The 20,000-nt window shown below is 47.1% G+C and overlaps 4 protein-coding genes across 8 annotated transcripts in view; 1 reads left to right on the top strand and 3 right to left on the bottom strand.

The window, feature by feature from the left end:
• Positions 1 to 2,290, bottom strand: part of lmod2b (leiomodin 2 (cardiac) b) — a 7,456-nt gene extending 5,166 nt beyond the window's left edge. The window contains exons 1-3 of one of the 2 annotated variants that reach the window (XM_077005517.1): positions 1,838 to 2,290; positions 363 to 1,470; positions 22 to 320 (exon numbers count right to left, since the gene is read on the bottom strand). In XM_077005517.1, the coding sequence (XP_076861632.1) occupies positions 22 to 320; positions 363 to 1,470; positions 1,838 to 2,113 (1,683 nt within the window). In that variant the 5' untranslated portion in view covers positions 2,114 to 2,290. Of the gene's footprint in view, positions 1 to 21; positions 1,471 to 1,837 lie in introns of both variants that reach the window. The other variant, XM_077005516.1, reaches the window with a different exon arrangement.
• A 594-nt stretch (positions 2,291 to 2,884) lies between these two features.
• On the bottom strand, positions 2,885 to 8,036 carry asb15b (ankyrin repeat and SOCS box containing 15b). Its single transcript, XM_077005515.1, has 9 exons — positions 7,653 to 8,036; positions 7,494 to 7,549; positions 7,159 to 7,290; positions 6,867 to 7,025; positions 6,070 to 6,315; positions 5,550 to 5,721; positions 4,792 to 5,353; positions 4,399 to 4,552; positions 2,885 to 4,094 (listed from the first exon to the last, which is right to left on the bottom strand). Exons 1-9 carry the CDS (start codon positions 7,751 to 7,753, stop codon positions 3,922 to 3,924), a joined length of 1,755 nt encoding a protein of 584 aa, XP_076861630.1. The 5' UTR covers positions 7,754 to 8,036; the 3' UTR covers positions 2,885 to 3,921.
• On the top strand, positions 7,676 to 10,696 carry ndufa5 (NADH:ubiquinone oxidoreductase subunit A5). Of its 2 annotated transcripts, XM_077005524.1 has the most exons (6): positions 7,676 to 7,738; positions 8,956 to 9,052; positions 9,492 to 9,536; positions 9,629 to 9,745; positions 10,041 to 10,106; positions 10,483 to 10,696. In XM_077005524.1, exons 2-6 carry the CDS (start codon positions 9,032 to 9,034, stop codon positions 10,582 to 10,584), a joined length of 351 nt encoding a protein of 116 aa, XP_076861639.1. In that variant the 5' UTR covers positions 7,676 to 7,738; positions 8,956 to 9,031; the 3' UTR covers positions 10,585 to 10,696. The 2 variants fall into 2 exon arrangements, with proteins under 2 accessions (XP_076861639.1, XP_076861640.1); XM_077005525.1 differs by lacking the exons at positions 7,676 to 7,738; positions 8,956 to 9,052 and adding an exon at positions 9,335 to 9,357.
• Positions 10,697 to 10,930: 234 nt separating this feature from the next.
• Positions 10,931 to 20,000, bottom strand: part of ptprz1b (protein tyrosine phosphatase receptor type Z1b) — a 32,987-nt gene continuing 23,917 nt past the window's right edge. For all 3 annotated transcript variants that reach the window (XM_077005511.1, XM_077005512.1, XM_077005513.1), the window contains exons 13-30: positions 18,936 to 19,080; positions 18,741 to 18,832; positions 18,555 to 18,640; positions 18,033 to 18,053; positions 17,699 to 17,795; positions 17,156 to 17,238; positions 16,823 to 16,957; positions 16,501 to 16,635; positions 16,189 to 16,352; positions 15,216 to 15,351; positions 14,324 to 14,470; positions 14,146 to 14,239; positions 13,858 to 13,931; positions 13,639 to 13,767; positions 13,393 to 13,533; positions 12,733 to 12,875; positions 12,345 to 12,480; positions 10,931 to 12,114 (exon numbers count right to left, since the gene is read on the bottom strand). In XM_077005511.1, the coding sequence (XP_076861626.1) occupies positions 11,971 to 12,114; positions 12,345 to 12,480; positions 12,733 to 12,875; positions 13,393 to 13,533; positions 13,639 to 13,767; positions 13,858 to 13,931; positions 14,146 to 14,239; positions 14,324 to 14,470; positions 15,216 to 15,351; positions 16,189 to 16,352; positions 16,501 to 16,635; positions 16,823 to 16,957; positions 17,156 to 17,238; positions 17,699 to 17,795; positions 18,033 to 18,053; positions 18,555 to 18,640; positions 18,741 to 18,832; positions 18,936 to 19,080 (2,102 nt within the window). In that variant the 3' untranslated portion in view covers positions 10,931 to 11,970. The remainder of the gene's footprint in view (positions 12,115 to 12,344; positions 12,481 to 12,732; positions 12,876 to 13,392; positions 13,534 to 13,638; positions 13,768 to 13,857; positions 13,932 to 14,145; positions 14,240 to 14,323; positions 14,471 to 15,215; positions 15,352 to 16,188; positions 16,353 to 16,500; positions 16,636 to 16,822; positions 16,958 to 17,155; positions 17,239 to 17,698; positions 17,796 to 18,032; positions 18,054 to 18,554; positions 18,641 to 18,740; positions 18,833 to 18,935; positions 19,081 to 20,000) is intronic.

Genomic DNA, 20,000 nt, shown 5'->3' with positions numbered 1-20,000 from the left:
ATGCATGTGAGTGATACTCACACGTCTGAGAGATCTGACGCTGCTTGCTCGGATGTCGGCCATGAGCTGGTCGTGTGCGGACCTCTGTGGCGTGGAGGGTCTGGAGGTGTCTCGCTCGGCGATGGGCCTCAGCGCTGTCTTCAGATCCTTCAGGATGTTCTCCGTCTCCTTCTCCTTGGACGCTCTTCTCAGCTTCTTACACATCCTCTTGCCAGAAGCCTGCTGCTTCTTCTTGGAGCCAGCTTCATGGAGTCTGATCACCTCTGCAATCATTCTGGTGGGAGCTTTCTTCTCAGGGAGACTGTGGGCTTTGGGTGGAGGTGGAGGGGGCGGTGGAGGTGGTGGGGGTGGAGGGGGTGGAGGTGGAGGAGCGTTCTTCCTCCCTGTGTCGTGGCGCGGCAGCCGTGGCGAACACCAAGGTGACCCTCTGGGTGTGGCGAACGGGGAGGACGTGGGCGTGTTCTTCTGGAGTGCACTGGTACGGCGGTCCACAGACATAGTGGCGCCGCCCGGCTGCTGATGCAGCTCCTGCATGCGCCTCTGCCTCTGGCGGTCCTGGTTCCGAGTGAGGATGCCCGTCATGCTCATGCGCGGGCCCGGCAGGTCGAACTGGTAGCCCAGCTTGAGGATGGTGGTATTGTCTCTCAGGAGCTTCACCATCTCCATCTCCACCTGACCCCCACACATGTGCCGCTGGTTGTGAAAGCGCAGTTCCGTGAGGGTGGTGTTGTGGCCGAGCGCCTGCACCAGCGCCAGAACTCCCTTCCCTGTCACAAAGTTGGACTCGATGTTGAGGTTGGTCACGTGAACGTTCTCCCGCAGCATCCTGGCGATGGCGAAGGCCACCTGGTCGTCCGCACGAGTGTTCGCCAAGCTGAAGACGCGGACGTGCGTGTTGGACCTGAGGGCCTGCGCAAAGCGAATCAGCGTTTCCTGCGATATGTTGTCAATGTTGTTCAGATTGACCTCCGTGGTTTCAGGATCATCGCTGAGGATCTTCTCCAAAGCCTCATCCACGATTGTGGGGTTCCCTGAGAGTTGGCTGCACTGCTGGACTCTGGGACTGGGACTGGGACTGGAACTGGGATGAGGACTGGGACTGGGACGGGGACTGGGCTCCGCTGGGGAACTCCTCAGTCCTTCTGGCCTGAGGGCTGAATGCCCATTACACAGGTTATTTGGAAGAGGACATATCTCAGGAACACTCTCCTTTTCAGAACTGTTCTTCTGTTCTTTATCCTCTTCCTCCTCATCTTCATCTCCATCCTCATCTTCATCCCCATCCTCATCTTCATCTCCTTCTTCCTCATCTTCACTAACAGGTTCCTCAGATTGACTCTCATCTTCATCATCTTCTTCATCTTGCTCCTGTCCTCTTCCGTCTTTTTCATTCTCGTTGGTGGTTTCTTCCTCTGATTCTGAGCTGTTGCTTTCTGTCGCACATTCCTCTGTTTCATGACACTGATCATCCTGGAGAAGACAGGAGGAATGTTGAACACCACCATGACTCAGTCCTAATTTTGAACAACACCATATCCCAGCAGTAATGTTGAATAAAACCATGACTTAGCAATAATGTTGAATAAAACCAGCAGTATTGTTGAATACGGACACTGGTAAGGACATTTTCTCTGTGGATTATAATTTGCTATACATCAAATTGTAAACACCAAGATGATTTTGGACAGCATTTCACAAAGGTATATAAATATGGCAGCAAATGAACAGATTATTGTAGAACATAACTTTTTGATACCATGATCTTACACTATACACCCTCTACTATGGTGAGGGTCTATAAGGTTTGGTGTATTTCAGAGAAGTACGCCTCACTGACCTGAGGGCTGGAGGACTCCATTCTCTCATTTTCAAGCAGCTTTTGTGTCTCCTTCTCCCAGTATTTCATTAGAGCATCCCGGCTGAAGGTGCCTGTGGGAGTTTTGTCCGTCTGGTCCCTCTGCCTCAGTCCGATGGGAACGTTTCCGTCCGGATCGATATCAGCCAGCTCCTTCTCCAGCTCCTGAAGCTCTTCTGTGGTGAGTGAGGCCAGAAGCTCATCATCATCCAGCTCCTCATACTTGCTCAGCTCCCGCCGATAGCCAAAGGTGCTCATGACCTCCAGCGGGACGTGACGGGACCAGGTTCCTGCTCTTGTAGCGTGAGGGCGTTGGGCGATGGAAGGGGAACGGTGCGCGTCCTCTGTCCCTCTGTTGGGGAATGGCGGGTGCGGGGCTTTAAGAGTGCGGCGAGGGCCGCGGGACAAAGCCTGTTCCTGACGCCTGTGCTTTTTTTGGCGGTGGGAGTCAACCAGATAGAGCTTCAAAAAGAACGTGAGCTCACCCCACAGCGCAGAGACGTCTGTCAGCAAGATCCTCACCGCATTGTTCACGCCCAAAATAATCCCAGCGAGGCAACGAGTTTAGAACCTAACGCAACTAACCCTCAATAGCAAGCCTGTGGATGACAGCAGATAGCCAGCACTTCTGAGACTGCAAACAGCTTGGACGTTGATGACCAGTAACATTGATGACCAGTAACGTTGATGACCAATAGAGACAGCTTTTTACTTTTGTAACCCACTTTGGTTTGTAATTACCTTCTGACTCCACAACAGAAATATGTTTACTCATATGAGTATTATATATAATTCTATAACTATATTATGTTAAATATTATAGTGAATCCATTCTGCTGGTTCTGTTGTGTGATTGTGTGTGTGTGATATTTATCTGTAAGCGACAGATGTTATATATATTTGAAAAATAACCCTAACCCTAACCCTAACCCTAACCCTAACCCTAACCCTAACCATAGCATGTGTCCCCCACTGACCTCCCAGTCACGGCTGCTGCTTTAAATGACGACCTTCAAAGGTAAAAGGTTGTGGACAGTTGCAACAGTCATCCAGGGAGTAACTGCAGTGTAGTTTAAGACTCAAAGAGAAAGTCAAAATATAAGTGAAGTCTCTGGCAGCGCTGTGGATCACCACTCTACTGACACTCGTAGTAAACTGCTTCGCCCGTAAACTGCTGTTAAATGTTGACCTGTAATAACCCCCAGCTGCCTCAGTGGAGAGTCCAGGGTCGGCTGTGGGATATTCCACTTGCTGGCCAGGAATATCCCACAGCCTTCTTCATGTGTGCAATATAAAAATACGTAATGCCAAGCAATTTGGCACTCATTTGAAATTGTTTATTTAACACAGTACTTAAAATAATGATATCAGTCTTTCAATTTAATTGTCACTTAAAATGTCACTAAACTTCTTTTCAAATGTTTAAATCTGGCCTCCTAGAAAATACAACAGTTTCAGTTAAGTAAGATAACAGGAGAATACGTGTTAACTATACAGTAGCAAAATATTAGATTGTGTACCAACCACCCCTCTGTCCCTCTGTGTCCCTATCACCCCTCTGTCTCTCTGTGTCCCTACCAACCCTCTGTGTCCCTATCACCCCTCTGTCTCTCTGTGTCCCTATCACCCCTCTGTGTCCCTATCACCCCTCTGTCTCTCTGTGTCCCTACCAACCCTCTGTGTCCCTACCACCCCTCTTCTCCTCTGTGTCCCTACCACCCTTCTGCTCCTCTGTGTCCCTACCACCCCTCTGTCTCTCTGTGTCCCTATCACCCCTCTGTGTCCCTACCACCCCTCTGTCTCTCTGTGTCCCTACCAACCCTCTGTGTCCCTACCACCCCTCTTCTCCTCTGTGTCCCTACCACCCTTCTGCTCCTCTGTGTCCCTACCACCCCTCTGTCTCTCTGTGTCCCTATCACCCCTCTGTGTTCCTAGCACCCCTCTGTCTCTCTGTGTCCCTACCACCCCTCTGTCCCTCTGTGTCCCTACCACCCCTCTTCTCCTCTCTGTCCCTACCACCCTTCTGCTCCTCTGTGTCCCTACCAACCCCCTGTCCCTCTGTGTCCCTACCACCCCTCTGTCCCTCTGTCATACAGGTCAAGCTCCTTGTAAATGAGGTAGTTCTTCAGAGTTGGAGGAAAGTGCACAGTGGCCATGACCTCAGGGTTGTTGAGTGTCCTCAGGGGCATCTTCTCCCTGATCACCAGCCTGCACAGGTGCTGCAGAGAGCATGGGTTCCCTGTTCCCAACACACCACAGGTCGCACAGTGGAGAGAGAGAGAGAGAGAGAGAGAGCGAGCAAGGGAGAGAGAGAGAGAGAGAGAGTGAGTAAGTGTGTGTGTGTGTGTGTGTGTGTGTGTTTGTGTGTGTGTGTGTGCATGTGTGTGTGTGATGCACTGTATTGTGTGTGTGCATGGGTGCGTGGGTGTGCGTGCATGTGTTTTGTGTGTGTGTGTGTGTGTGTGTGTTTGTGTGTGTGTGTGTGTGTGTGTGTTTGTGTGTGTTTGTGTGTGTGTGTGTGGGGGGGGGGGGATGTGGCTAACGGAGGATGTGGTAGATCTCAGTCCACTCCTTCTGCCCCTCCAAGATCTTCCTCAGCCTGGAGCAGATGGGCACGTGTCTGATGTAGTCAATGAGGGTGCGAACCACAGGGCCGGCCATGTGCCTCAGCCAGAACACGCTGATGAAATCACAAAACTAAAACACACACCCATAAACACACACAATACAGTGCATCACACACACACACACACACACCCGAAAACACACACACACACACCCATAAACACACATAAACACAATAAAAACACAATAAGTCAGCTAATCAGGGGGCCCCTCCAGTGGGCTGCAGTGGGCGGGGCCCAAGGCAGTTGCCTAGCCACGCCTCTGTGCAAAGACCGCCTGTGTGTGTGTGTGTAACACAAGGAACAACTTACCGTTACTTTCCTGGAGTGGCTGTCCGTGTTGCTGTGCAGAGAGAAGTCCTGCCCCCACACACACCCCGTGTAGTGCTGGTCATGGTAGCAGTGGAAGCAGCTGTCCCCACGGTAGCCGTTGCTAAGCAGCATGCGCAGCAAGGTCTCGTCCCTTAGGCAGTACTGCAGTGCCGTGGGGAAGGCGGTGTCCGTCACCACGGTGAAGAAGCAGTTGGCGTCGGCCCCGTGTGCCAGGAGCAGACGGACGAGCTCGTAGTGGCTGGCGCGCACGGCCACCAGGAGGCAGCGCAGAGGGTCCAGCTCTGGACTCGCCCCCGCCTCCAACAGCAGCTGGGCGCACGTCACGTCGCCATTGGAAACGGCAAAGAACAGCGCCGTCTTCCTCATGTCGTCGTAGTTGTCGGAGATGTGCGCACCGAGCGGGGAGTTGACGTCGAATCCCGTCTGAACAAGCAGCTCCAGACAGGAGGCGTGACCTCCGTCTGCTGCTGAGTGCACAGGACTCGTCCCAGACAGGCGGATGGCCCGCTTAGTGGTGAGAGGGATGAGGGTCTTCAGAACCCTGTGGGGTTAAAAACACTGACAACATTAACTCTGCCTTAAATGAGGCAGAAACCTTTATTACTCTTCTGTGTGACCTCTCTTTTCTGTAAAGCAAGTTGAAAACTTGCACTATATAAATTAAATGTAGTACATGTGTGTGCAGACTCACAGGTAGTGTGTAGGGTGTAGGGTGTGGTCTAGGGGTGCAGACTCACAGATAGTGCCCTTGGTAGGCGGCCCGGTGGATGGGCAATTGGAAGGCCAGACTGGCCACGTTAGGACTGGCACCATAATGGAGGAGCAGCTGAATGCAGTCCAGGTTTCCAGAACCTGCTGCGTCATACAGCACCGTGTCTCCGTTGGTGGCCTGTGCATTGACATCGCCCCCTAGTGGACACAGGAGTATAGGACAGTACAATTAACCAGCATTCTGGGTGGCTTTGCAATGGCTTCGGTCCTCTCTGCCCACCGTGCTCTGCCCTGGACACTCTCTCTTTCTCTCTCTCCCACTCTCACTCACTCACTCATTCACTCTATCTCACTCTCCCCCTCTCGCTCTCTCTCACTCTCCCACTCTCTCACTCTCCCACTCTTGCTCTCTCACTCTCCCACTCTCTCACTCTCCCACTCTTGCTCTCTCACTCTCCCACTCTCTCTCACTCTCCCACTCTCTCTCTCTCCCACTCTCTCACTCTCCTACTGTAAGCTGTGGATCGAGACACGTCTCCAGCTCACCGTGCTCAATGAGGACCTGCAGGACGTCGCTGTGGCCGAACTCGGCGGCGATGCCCAGTGGTGTGACGCCGTGTGCGTCCCGGGCCTCCACTTTCCCGCCGTGACGAAGGAGCAGCATCATCACATCCAGACATCCCACTCTCGCAGCCTCGTGAGTGGACGTCCACTTCGTCCGACACACCTGCTCCACGAAAGCTCCACCCAAGATCAGCGCCAGCACCATGTCGTAGGAGCCAACCCCAACCGCTGCACAGCGCACACAGGCCGAGGCTCAGAAGAGTAAAGCAGAGCAAGAGTGCTGATCTCAGACCAGCTTTAACTTTTCATATCACAGAGGATAAAGGTACGAGGACACGGGACAACTACTCTGGGATCAGTGCTCTAGGTCAAAGTGGTTTTACCACGTACACATAGACCCAGGGTGGTGAACAAATGACCTCTGTGAATGGATTTCTACTTTATTCCAGTGTTTATGTTCATTTTATTTTTCCTCTGTTCAGAATCTGAATCAGGCCACAAGTAATTTATCTTTGGTTATTTACTAGCTTGCAACAATCAAGACATTTTCTTTCTTTCTAACTGGTTTCCAGGTACAGTCAATGTAGTGGAACAAAAAGGCTCAGTAGAGAAAGAATATTACTTCTCTACACAGACCTCCCCTTCAACTGAAAAAGATTTTCAATAAACCATCAACACTTGTGGTGGAGTCTAAATTTCACTTTAGTGTCAATCAGTCCCTCAGATATAGACTAGGTGGTGATGGTCAGGATAGACCTCGTGCTGCTTTGAGGCGTTACCCAGGAGCAGTGCAGACTCGTTCTTGTGGTTGGTGTTATGCGGTGAAGCTCCGTGACCCAACAGCACCTTCACGTTCTCCACACATCCCGCGCGCGCGGCCAGCGTGAGCGCGGTCTCGCCCTCCCCCGTCACCTCCTCCATGCTCAGCTCGTGGGAAGCTGGCCAAGAAACCAGACATAGTGTTTTATTTAATGTTTGTACTGTTATTTGTTGGATACTGTTGTTTTACAGATGTTTTGTGGTCCTGAAAGGTGCGTAGCACGTGATGTGTCGTCACGCGCCCTCGCTCACCCTTGCACACGGCGTCCAGGAGTTCGCCGTCAGGCTGCACGGCGGCTCGGTGTAACGGCAGCCAGCCTCGTGCGTCTGTTTCTTTAAACGCGTTTTTGTGTCGACGCAGTTCTCGCACAGCGTTCACGTCACCTGCACCACGTAGAAAACACGCTGTACGAGTTTACACATAGAATCACTCCAGACGTTTTAAAGGTTAGTTATCTAAAAATTCACAGATCACAAACAGGCCTTCTGGATCACACATCTTCCTTGAAAACCTGATTTTTATGAAATTCTTTTTTTGCAGTGAGCGTGTATGTTACAAAAACACAGAACACAGGCTGTTATATTACCTTGGTCAATCGCAGCTAAAATCTTTAGATTTTCGTCACTGGCTGTGTCCAATGACCTTTTGAGACAAAATTTAAATACATATTTTAAAATGTTTTTTTGAAGTAGGCCTACGAGAAATACAAGTACATATGAAGGTCAGGGATAGGACGTTTACGCACCACCGTGCTCTCTGGTTTGGAAACATGCAGACGTCCTGAAGACTTTGTTGGATGGCAAACTCAATCAGCCGCTCCTCTTCCAGCTGGTCAGTGTCCGCCATTTCACCGAATCGATCACCGTGTTTACAAACAATCACGCATGCAAACAAACTTGCAAAAGTACTGGAATGAAAATAATTTCTCAAATTTCACTTTCACTAATACGCCTATAATTTAAATCTATCCACGTTTTGATAACCTGCTGAATGCAATTCGTCACAGTCGTCACAAGGACAGCAGTGAGTGCGTTTCACAAGAGGTAATTTAACATTAGTACTAAAGGTTATATTTAGTTTTGACCCCCTTTCACCAGACACTAAACAAGATCGCAGTTCAGTCTTCGAGTGTGTGGCAGGGCTCGGGTTGCTGCTAACTGTGGGATAAGAAAGGAATTCATTGAGATGCTGCGCTTAAAATGAGCCTAATAACATAATAATAACAACATAATATTTTTTTCTATGCATTGTGTGGAAAATATTAAAACCAACAGCCTAATAGTTGCAAAATAACCTCTGCCTTTATTTAGACTATCATTAAAATATCTAATTAATTTTGCTAAACATAGGTACAATTCCACTGTTTCCTTAATAAGTTAAATTAATCGCTCACAAAAGTGATTTCAAGTGATTTGGAAATAGATATAAATATATCTTATAGAACAGGGGTGTCAAACCCATCCATTTTGGTCTGAGGGTATTAGTGCAAAGAAGTAAATTATAAAAATCTTTATATGAAATGAATTGTCCTTTTAATAAATATATTATCAACAACTTTTAACTTTTACCTTTTACTTTTTAAGAAAAGTATGTGCAATTTCAACAACACTCAGTTAAACATTTATTTAAGTGCATTATGCATAAAAACTGATCACAGTGACATTTTCCACATCTGGGAAGCAATTCTGAACAATTCTGAACTGACTCCACACACTTTAAGTGTGTTTTAAACAGACATTTGATCAAGTAAATTTGTCCCTTTCCTTGTTAATGCATGAAATGTATACATGTAAAAAAGACCCTCACATACACAACATGGCATGCATAAGAAATAATATTTTACTCAACAAAACTCATCTATTGTAAATCTGTTACTGACTTTTTTTTTTTACAAAGACATTTCACTTAAGAGGGTGCCAGGGTTAACAGAAAAAGCGGGTAAAGCGATAGAACTGACTAAAACACGCCCCGGACAATATAGGAACTGCAGATTTAATTGTTATAGAACGAAAAAGTCCGACTGCGACCAATGTGATGTAATACCACAGACAGCCACAAGAGGGCGGTGTGTTGGACTCGGACGTCATATTTCTACGACGGAAGAGTGCGGACGTTTGCGCAGACATGGCAGGAGTGATTAAAAAGGTAAGTGTGGAGGTCATTGGTGGTTTTTCTACAGGATGCCTTAACACAGCGCTACACACGTTGGCCTTCACAAAGCGCTGATGCTTTTCTCTTGGCCAACGTGTAATTAAGTGCGAGTAAATGACCGCTGTGTTCAGTAATATGGTGATACCACATAGGCGGGCATACTCGTAGGTTTGTGATGTGAGTGTGTATGAGTGCTGTGTTTACTCCGCCTGGTGTGTGTGTTTAAATAGCCTGTACTTACAAGCTGGTCTTTGAGACGTAAGGCGTTAAACTCCAGCAGTGACTATTCAGAAGGCATGGTAAAAGAAAATCACCAAAGTAACTGTTTTTCAATACCCCTCGGTTGAATAAATTGTAATAATCTTGACTTGTAGTGGAGGAGAGTAGTGATTCAGATCTATAATGTGATTGATCCACTTTAACTTCCTTTCAGACCACAGGCTTGGTCGGACTTGCTGTTTCACAAAGACCACATGAGGTAAGTTTTACAGATGGGCTGTAACGTCTGAATACATCTGTTACAAGTGAGGGCTGAGCTCCACTCTCTTCCTCTTCCTCTTCGTCCTGTAGCATCTTAGGATTTTGTACAGCAGGATTTTGACGTCCCTGCAGAAGCTGCCCCAGGATGCTGCATACAGGAAGTACACCGAACAGCTGATCACAGAGAGGCTCCACCACGTCAAAACGGTGAGAAGCCCCTGCTGAGAGAGCCCTGGCGCGTGGGGTCTGATCACAGCAGTCTGATCTTCATCTGCTTTAACTGGATTGGTGTTTGCACTCAGTGTATCTGATCTTTTTAAGAAATGTCTGGTGAATCTGGACCCAACTTCAGGAGTGGTCGTGTAGAGATTAGCACATACATTACAGAACTTTTTGTGGCCTGTTGATCCCAGTGTGTTGTGTGTGCTCTGTGTTTTGAATGTGCTGTAATGTTCTTGAACGCTGTGGCCTGAGGTTCCTTCTGCTATAATATTTTGTGAAGGAAACTGATATACAGAAGCTGGAAAAGAAGATAAACTGCGGAGAAATTGAGGAAGCAATAGCACAAGTAAGTGAACATCACGACGGCAGACATGACGCTGCTCACGGCCTAAACCTTCAGACTGAAAATTCAGCATTTTACCAAGATCAGACGAAGCATTCGCCAACACGAGCCACCCAAGCTATCCCTGTTTAGACATCACTGTGTCGTACGGCCGTGTTTTCACACATACAGAACATTTCATGATTGAAGGTATCATCTCTATCAGGTTATCAAAAGGACGTTTTGCTACCTTGTCATAGTGTGTGGTGATGCCTTACACATGAGTGTTGGACACATCTGTGAAGACGGCACTGACGCCTAAATACTGCCCGATGACATCAACCTTCTCGCATCACTGCGGGTCTTTAATGTGTAAGCTGTGTCTGAATTATTTATGTAGGCAGAGGCAGAGCTGTCCTTGTCCAAGAAGATGTTGGAGTGGAAACCATGGGAACCGCTGGTGGAAGAAGCCCCTGCTGACCAATGGAAATGGCCGATCTGATGGGCGGAGCCTGCTCTTCTGTGACCTTTTACACGTTTAAGAGCTTCTGTGGATGCGGACGCGTGTTATTTATGTAACAAAATGACAAATAAACCATGTATGTACAAAAGGCTTCAGTGGATGTGGCTCATGCCCAGCTGTCCTTTGTTTTGCCTATTTTAGACCCAGTGTTGAGCAGAAAGGTCCAAGTTGAGGTTACAGATGTGGGTTTATTTTGCAGCAGTGCAGATGCCTTCAACACCAACACCCATTCAGCCAGTACAGCACTGTACTCGTATCAGTAACACTGAAGACCATTATAGTGGTTATGTTTTATTACAGGGTTGTGAAATCTGTTGCCACCTGGTGACCAGTGTTCAGCAGGGCTGTATTTATTCCAGAAGGACGAGACAGACACAGTCCAACACGCTGCACAATGACAGGAAAAACGGCAGGGAATTCTGTACTGGGCACACTGGACACACTTCACAAATGGTGCATTTAGGATTTTTATAAGTACAATTCGAACACATTACACTGTTTGGTAAATATGATTTTTATATAAAATCAACTACAAGCAAAATGAATCTGAAGGGAAGAAGTTTGTCTCATCTTGAAGTGGAATGTGTGTTAAATTATCCTGTTTCCTTCTCCGAAGGAAGTAAATAACTAGGTTTTAAAGTGAATGTTACATAGATATGAAATGCATGTTGCATAAGTGGCAGTGATTAGTTTCTCGGCCGTGTTTCTTCAGGCCTTGATGAAGCTGAGATGGAAGCAGGAACAAACCTGCTGGTGTTGAGGACAAACAGGAAGTAAATAATGTCAGTGTTCTGTCTGCAGCTAAACAGACCGAAGCAGAACTATCAGTTACTTCAAACACACTAAATAATAAAGAAGTTGTTCATCTCTAAAAATAACCTTAAAGCAAAAGTACTAAAATAGAAAATGTGTTCATACAAAGGGGGTTTGGTCTGTTGATGTGGTCAGTGATGAGTACATCATGAACTCTTTGTGTAACAGTGTGTTCTTAAGCTACATTTGTAGAGAAATGCATTTCAAATCTATCGCTTTCTCAGAAAATAGATACAGAATTGGATTTTAAACACGTCACCAGTTACATATAAATTTGACCTTTTAACAAGCTAAACTAAAAAAGACATGAGTACCAACAGAACAATGAACTTTTCAAAAGAGTAAAAATTTTGGCATTAGTTTCAACAATAACATTATATCAAAGCACTGTAAAGTACAAGTTATACAGAAAGGCACAATTAAAAACCGGACCACATCCTGTCCCCAGCCAGCCCATTGTGGAGGCGTAGGGAAGACTACTCTCTTTTGATGTAAACAATGGTGATTTACAGCATCACAGGTGTTACCCTCCTAACATGCGGCATTAAATGGTCACATAAGGGACTCCAGGCTCTCTGTGGTTTTGGCTGAGCCTGCGGAGATGTTGCCGTTGTTCTCGGTGGAGTGGAGGATCTTCTCATCCTCCTTGTTGCTTACCAAGCTCAGAACAGCTTCGTAAAGGAACCGATACTGCTCCTGAAAACAGATCAATTCATTTAATCTTGCCATAGAGATTAATGTTAAGTAGATGGTGAAAGGCTTTGTGCTAGTAACTGTGTCTAGGTTCAGTTCAACAGAATCCCAGCTGAAGTGCTAGAATGACCTTGTGCTCTCAGCTGACACTGTCAGTGTGTCCATGATCATGATGATTGAGATTGGTTTCCTGTCTGGATGCATTTAGATCATCAGTATGTCGGTTGTCTTACAATATCACTGAAGACTCCGGGTCTCATCAGGTTGATCGTCCTCGCCGTGTGGTAGACATCTACACAGTCCTCCTCCTCCAGCTCGTTAACCAGAGTGATTAGAGAGCACAGGGTCCCAGCGCTAGATGCTCCGAACCTCCAGGACAAGAAGTCACAGGTTGGATTAATCATGAGCAGGAGTAGGGACAGGTTCAGTTGCAGTGCAACTTCTAGGTAGGATTCCAGTAAGGTCCCACCTTTGAGTATTTGGAGTAGACCAGCTCATGACTTCATGGTTGTATTTGTTCCATGGTTAAAGTCATGCTGAAGTGGAATAGCTCGACTAGTTTGGCTTTAGCTCGATAGGGCACAAAGATAGTCGCACAGTCAGTAAGGAAACATTCTTTACCTGTCGTGAATGACGATGCTTCCCTCTCGGTGGGTGCTCTCTTCTCTGATGATGTTGACAAGTTCGAAAGCTTTGCTGATGGGGCCATCTGGGTTGAGCCAATGAGGTGCCTGGTACCAGCGTACCTCCAACATGTAGTCATCCTATCACACACCAGTTCAGTGAGCGACAGATATAGGTAGCATAGCAGAAAAAGTGCAACAACCAAGCAGCCTTGGTCCTTAGATCAGCTGATGAAAAGACTTCCACTGTGGGCCAGAAAGTTTTGAGTATGGACAGTAACCACTCCAATCACATCTCCAATCAAATACATTTGGGCATGAATTGCTTAAAAACTGAATTCATTGCCACAGAACTGCATGGGGGGATGACTTAATAACGGGTTCACTGATTGGCTCTACAGAGGTAGGCCTCTTGTTGCAATGTTTTTTACACAAAAATCTTAAAAACAGTTGAAAACTCCATGTTGTCAAACACATGCAGCAACTGGAATTCTTTAGCGACAACTGTCACATAATTGTGAGAACCGGTTACTGCTGTAAACACTTCCTTGTTCAAAAAGAACCTGTGACTGGGCTCAGGAGTCCAGAACCACCTCACATGGCCCTACACTGTAACTGTTTGGCTGTACAGTGGAAACGAGGTTTATGTTTTCCGCACCTTTAGGGCCTCCAAAGTGAAGTTGTGCACCACCAGAGACCCATCAGATGGACCCACTCTTTCTTCCCCTCTGAATGTCACCGTGAAACTCTCACAGCTGATTGGCTGCTCTCTGCTGGGCCAGTACACACAGTCTCCTTCCTTAAAAAACAGATAGGCAAGTTCTGTTAATCTATTCAGTATTACGTTTTGAGTATCTCACTGTTAATAATTCAGTATAGATGCTTGTACGTCACAGGATCCCACCTGGGTCTGCGTGTCTGCTAGAGAGACGATAATCTGAGTGTGATGGTCCCACAGCATCCTCCATAAGTCTTGCACAGTGTTGGGCAGAGGACTCTGCGTTATGATGAACTCACAGCTCTGATAGTAGCCCTGTAAAACAAAAAGGCCTCTAGCTTTAACACTTGGTTCCCAAGCTCTGCGTGTTTACTGTGCTGCAACACACAGCTCACAGGTTCTCACCATGATGTATGAGGCATTGATGTAGTCTGAGGAGTCTCCCACTGCACTGGACAAGTGCACTCTGGATCTCTCCACTAGACACAGACAGAGCTGGGTAAAGGCCATGGGACACGGGGCTGCTCATAGCGTTAGCTCGTTAGTGGAGCAGCACACATTTTCAATATCTGTCCATCATCAAAATCACTGCAATGTTCATCATACCTTCATGCAGTCTGAGTGTGATGCCTACAGAAAGGATAGGATCACGACGGTGAGATTACCACGATGGGATGACCCAGAGTCACTCACCGGGCAGCAGGGCAGAACTCCTGTTCTTTGGCATGTTGTGTTCCTTTAGGGCTGTCACATAGTCACACTGTTTCGCACAGTTCTGACTGATCAGCTGCAACAATCCAGCAAGGTTCAATGTGATTAGACTCTGTCATTGTGACCAGACAGCATGGATGGTCAGGAGATCTTACCATACCTTGAACTGTTTCTCCAAACGAGTCTTGCCAGTTGGTCCAGGGGTTAGAAGGTCAGAGACGTAGGCATGAATGTGGCTGGATGACACCCGTGTCTCTTTACTCCGAATGGCCTCTACTATGACGTCGTGGATAAAAACATATTGTTCCTGCATGCAAGAAAGAGCAATTAGTGTTGCATCAGTAAAGTGTTCCTGACAGGTTCCTTCGTGATCAGAAGAATAATCGTCCAAGTTGTCTGCTTGCTGCCCTGGGTGCTCAACAGCACTGACAGGTCTTTGGTCTGAACAACAATACACCCCAGATACACGTGGGACATCCTGGGCTGCTTCTGAACCATTTATTTACAGCTCATGCACACACATGAACAGCAGCAGACATGAGCCCGAACAATTACTCAGTTATCCAGGACAGCAGAGCCAGGACAATAAAGTCATTTAAAACTAGATCCATTTTATAAGGTTCAAATAAACTAAAATGTATTTGTGTAGTTCTTTTTACAATAGGTGTTGACACAAAGTAGCTTTACAGAGACTCTGGATCCAGTGAGCAAGGAGAGGTGACAGGGGAAAGGACATGAGACATGAGACCTGAGACCTGAGATATGAGACCTGAGACCTGAGGTGCTACAATCAGGGTGTAGAATGATGGTGTAGTATGATGATGGTGTTGTATGATGGTGTAGTATGATAGTGTGTATGATACTGTAGTATGATGGTGTAGTATGATGTTGTAGTTTGATGGTGGCGTATGATGGTGTATGATACTGTAGTATGATGGTGTAGTATGATACTGTATTATGAGGGTGTAGTATGATAGTGTATGGTGGCATGATGGTGTATGATGGTGTAGTATGATGTGGATTAGTGCTGTAGCGGGAGGTGAACGCAGTACCTCTGTCTGCACCAGATAGTTCCTCTGGGTGCGGATGTGTTTGAGGAAGCCCATGATGTTCACTGTACCTTCAGCCTTGATCTGTTTGAGCATGCTGTCTATGACAATATAGGTTCCTGTCCTTCCTACGCCAGCACTACATACACACACACACACACACACACACACACACACACACACACACACACACACACACACACACACACATCAGATCATGGTCATCAGATCATGGAGCCCATCAGATCCCGGTCATCAGATCATGGAGCCCATCAGATCATGGTCATCAGATCATGGAGCCCATCAGATCATGGTCATCAGATCATGGAGCCCAGCACTGTTCAGTATCTACAACACCAGCTGACCATACACTATGCTATCAGGACTGCTGTTTGAACGTGGAATTTAAGCCCTATCATTACTGTTGAAATACCACGGACCCTGTGTGCTCTATAGTGATGTTTATATATATTGGTTGTATTTCCCATGTTTGTCATGTTATTCACTTATGAGACAATGATCAAATATATATTACTCCTATTATCATAGTGTATTTGTATTAATCTGGTAACTGTTACTACTAGGTTGATCACCTCCTCAGCTCTCATATAGTGAGTTAAGAAGCCTGTTAAGTCACAGATGCCTTCATAACTTCATAATGTCATAACTTGATAACATCATAACTCATAATGTCATAATTTCATAACTTCAAAATGTCATAACTTCATAATGTCATACCTTGATAACATCATAACTTCAAAATGTCATAACTTCATGTCATAAGTTCATAACACAAAATGTCATAATTTTATAACTTCAAAATGTCATAACTTCATAATGTCATACCTTGATAACATCATAACTTCAAAATGTCATAACTTCATAATGTCATACCTTAATAACATCATAGCTTCAAAATGTCATAACTTCATAATGTCATAACTTCATAACTTCAGCCCTGCTTCAACCCACGTACCTGCAGTGCACCACCACAGGACCTGCGTCAGGACTCCCAGCCTGGGACGACCTCTGGATGAAGGACAGGACAGGCAGGGTGTCCTCTGGGACGCCCATGTCTGGCCACTGAGTGTAATGGTACTGAACAACTGTCCTCTCTGGACTGCTAGACTTCTGAGAGCCCTGGACATGGACACACACAACTGTAGAAGACGAATTGACTCTAGTCTTCACTTTATGTGTTTATTTTGAATTTGTCTATCCACGAACTCTGCCATGCGCTGTACAGGGCTGGTCTGGAATGTTGACTGTTACCATGACAATCTCAAACCTTTTTGATGTTGATGTATCTCAAGCCGAAGGTCCTCCTGGTAAAGTAGGCCAAGGTTTGTGTATTTCTCAGCGTGACGAGGAAGCTTCCATACTCCTCCTGGTTCTCCTTAGGCCAATACTGGTCACATTTCCTCTGTGGACCATAGTCACCCCACACACACCATTACAATAGCTTTATCATTCACAGACAATCTATATCACACATTTTAAAGTATGTATGATATTAAACAGGGAATGTACACCATGAAGGCTCCTAGAGTCTCCACCTGCAACCCAGCTACACCCCCCCAACCCCCCCAGCTTCATATGGACATGCTCACCCGGCCCTTCTCCACCAGGTTGGTGATCATGACGATGACCCCAACATTCTGCTCCCACACCATCCTCCAGAAGTCCTCCAGGCTGGCCTTCACTGGACCCTGGGCTGCTATGTACGCCTTTGGGTGTTTGTAGCCCTAGTGCAGGCCATTATCATACTTACACTACACGGTAACCAGTGCACACTGTCGTATTGTTATGTATCTGTTATCTTGTGATGGTGACTACAGCTGCAGTGCAGGCATCGTTGTGTCAAGATCACTGCAAACCTTTGAGATCTTTTAAAGCTAAAGTGACAATTGTATTCTGCATGCATGTTTACTTAAATTACTTACATCCACAAAATTGGCATTTATGTAGTCTCCAGTCTGTCCATCTTTCTCTAGACTGTGGGAAAGCTTAACTCGACTATGGTCATCTAGGAAAAAAGGAAGATGTGTGTGAGTGTGTGTGTGTGTGTGTGTGTGTGTGTGTGTGTGTGTGTGTGTGTGTGTGTTAATACTAATCCAAACCCTAGCCCTATCCCTAACCCTAACTGTAGTCCTAACCCTAGCCCTAATCCTAACCATAGCCCTAATCCAAAAATTGTGATTCCAGTTATCTGCTTGGGAATGCAAGCCAGTACTGATCTGTGGTTTCTGTTAGGTGATTCCAGCTAATATTTAAATGGAAGTCCTTTAATTAAATCTGAAATTCTGAATTTATACTTTCAGTCAGTTAATGTCAAATCTAATGTATTGGAATACAATGCCAAACCATAAAGATACTAATACTCTGAGACTCCAGCATCCGTGTGTGTGTGTGTGTGTGTGTGTGTGTGTGTGTGTGTGTGTGTGTGTGTGTGTGTGTGTGTGTGTAAGACGATGAAGAGCTCATACAGGCCAGGATGTTGATATAGCGGTTTTTGCATTTGTTGTCCGGATGGTTTGAGCAGTCCGCTGTAATGCCAACGTCCACGGTGCAGGACTGGATCTCCTGTAAACAATCACCAGGTCCTGTCACTCAAAGCCAGTGTGGTGTGGTCGGTCCAGTACTACAGCTGAAAGTGCTCCTGTAGAACTCCTGTCAGGCTGTTAAAGCTATCAACCTGCACACAGCGCTCATGCAAACAGCTCACAGTAAGACCTCCAGTGTGGTTAGTTAGGCCAGATGATGGTCAACTACAACTACACTTTTATAGGGGCAAGAACCACCAAAGCAGATGTGTCTTACCTCGTAGGACTCTTTCAGGATCTAATGGGGGGGACGCAGAAAGAACACAACAGTGAATGTTCAGGACAGACAGGGCAGAGGCAGAGCTGATGAGTGGCTCAAACTGGCTCAGACTGGACCAGACTGGATGAGACCAGAGAAGATACAACACTGTCTTAGGCCAGCTGAATAGTTCAGACTGGTTTACACAGGCTCAGACTTCCATAGATTGACTCAGTCTGTCTCCAAGCAGCTCGGACTGTTTTAGACCAGCTGTGACTAGCTTACACTAGCGTAGATAAGCTCAGACTGGCCTGCTTTGCATGGACAGTCATGCGGGTGGTGCCACTAAAACCAGTGCTGTACATAAACGGAGCTCCTCACACAGAGCATGCTCAGGTGTCACTTCTGCACATGCTCAGTTGCAGTGTCATATCGCTCACAATCACGATGTCATTCCTGCATTTTGCAATTCATTGTAGCACATTTAACACACACTGAATTAGGTGAGTAAGACTTTGGAACAGATAACTGAGAAAGTACCTCAAACTCCTGGGAGAATGTGTTTTTGGAGTGAAGGTCTTCAACGTGCTTCACAAAGTCTTTTACTGGAAGGGATGTGTGTTCCTCTGCAAAACCCAAAGGTTTCAGTGTTTTTTTTCTGTGTGTGTGTGTGTGTGTGTGTGTGTGTGTGTGTGTGTGTGTGTGTGTGTGTGTGTGTGTGTGTACCTGTAGCAGTCAGCAGAGGCGTTGATGGAGCTCTTATGACTTTGGGAGACACATTGTCCTCTACATAAAAATGTGCTGCCTGAAAACACCTCCTGTACACACACAACATGCAGACAAAATATCCAGACTCAAATTTATACCCAGTTCCATATTTCATCATTTCATGTTTAAGCTTATTGTTTGTGTTGGCAGTACCTCCAGTAGATGAGGATTCCCACCAGTACCAGTAGACAGACTGCGGTAAGGGTGGACACCACGGCCAGTGGTACCACTGTCCTTTGCTCCCTGTCCACACCTCCCACCATGGCCACCTGGGACTGGGGACTGCTGTTACTCGCCTCTGTCCAGAGAAAGACATGTTACTGTCAAACATCCACCTGTCACCTCCTTCACCTACAGCTCTCCTGCTCAAGACCATGGGTGTGTGCTCATCCACAGCTTTGCTCTGATTGGTGGAAAAGTGTATAGTGCTCTTCCTTTTCTTGTATGTCACTTATACAAGTCTGAGTGTTTAAATATTTTGGCATGTTTGGCATAACTTGTTAATTATTAGAGTTTGTCAGGACATAATGACGACCATGTCCATGTGGTCAGCTAGAGCCAGTGTGAGCGTACCCTCGAGAGCGTACCCTCGAGACCGTGCCCGCGAGACCGTACCCGCGAGACCGAGATGGTGCTCGCGAGACCGAGACCGTGCCCGCATGACCGAGACCGTGCCCGCATGACCGAGACCGTGCCCGCGAGACCGAGATGGTGCTCGCGAGACCGAGACCATGCCCGCGTGACCGTACCCGCGAGACCGTACCCGCGAGACCGTGCCCGCGTGACCGAGACCATGCCCGCATGACCGAGCCCGTGCCCGCGTGACCGAGCCCGTGCCCGCGTGACCGAGCCCGCGTGACCGAGCCCGTGCCCGCGTGACCGAGCCCGCTGGTGTGTTTTACCTGTACCGCACTCTCCTGCTGCTTCCATGATTGAGGAGCCGGAGCTCTGTGAGTGTGTGATTTTGGCAGCACTGTGATGGATCTCTGCGTCTCCTCCCCCAGAGCCTCCATCTCCCTCCCCTCCACCCCACACGTCCTGCGCTCCCGGGGCGTCATAGTCTGCCTCCAGACCCTCGCTGTGCCCACTGCTGTCTCTCCCTCTGCTGTTCAGCTCCGTGAGCAGCCCGGCCGCAGCGTCTCCGAGGCCTGGCCACCACTCTCTCTCCCAGTCACTCTCTAACTGCTCCATGAAGATGGCGGAAGACCCCCATCCACT

This window comes from Brachyhypopomus gauderio, chromosome 5 (assembly GCF_052324685.1).
Source record: "Brachyhypopomus gauderio isolate BG-103 chromosome 5, BGAUD_0.2, whole genome shotgun sequence".
Classification (NCBI taxonomy): Eukaryota; Metazoa; Chordata; class Actinopteri; order Gymnotiformes; family Hypopomidae; genus Brachyhypopomus; species Brachyhypopomus gauderio.
This window is presented reverse-complemented; position numbering and strand designations above follow the sequence as displayed.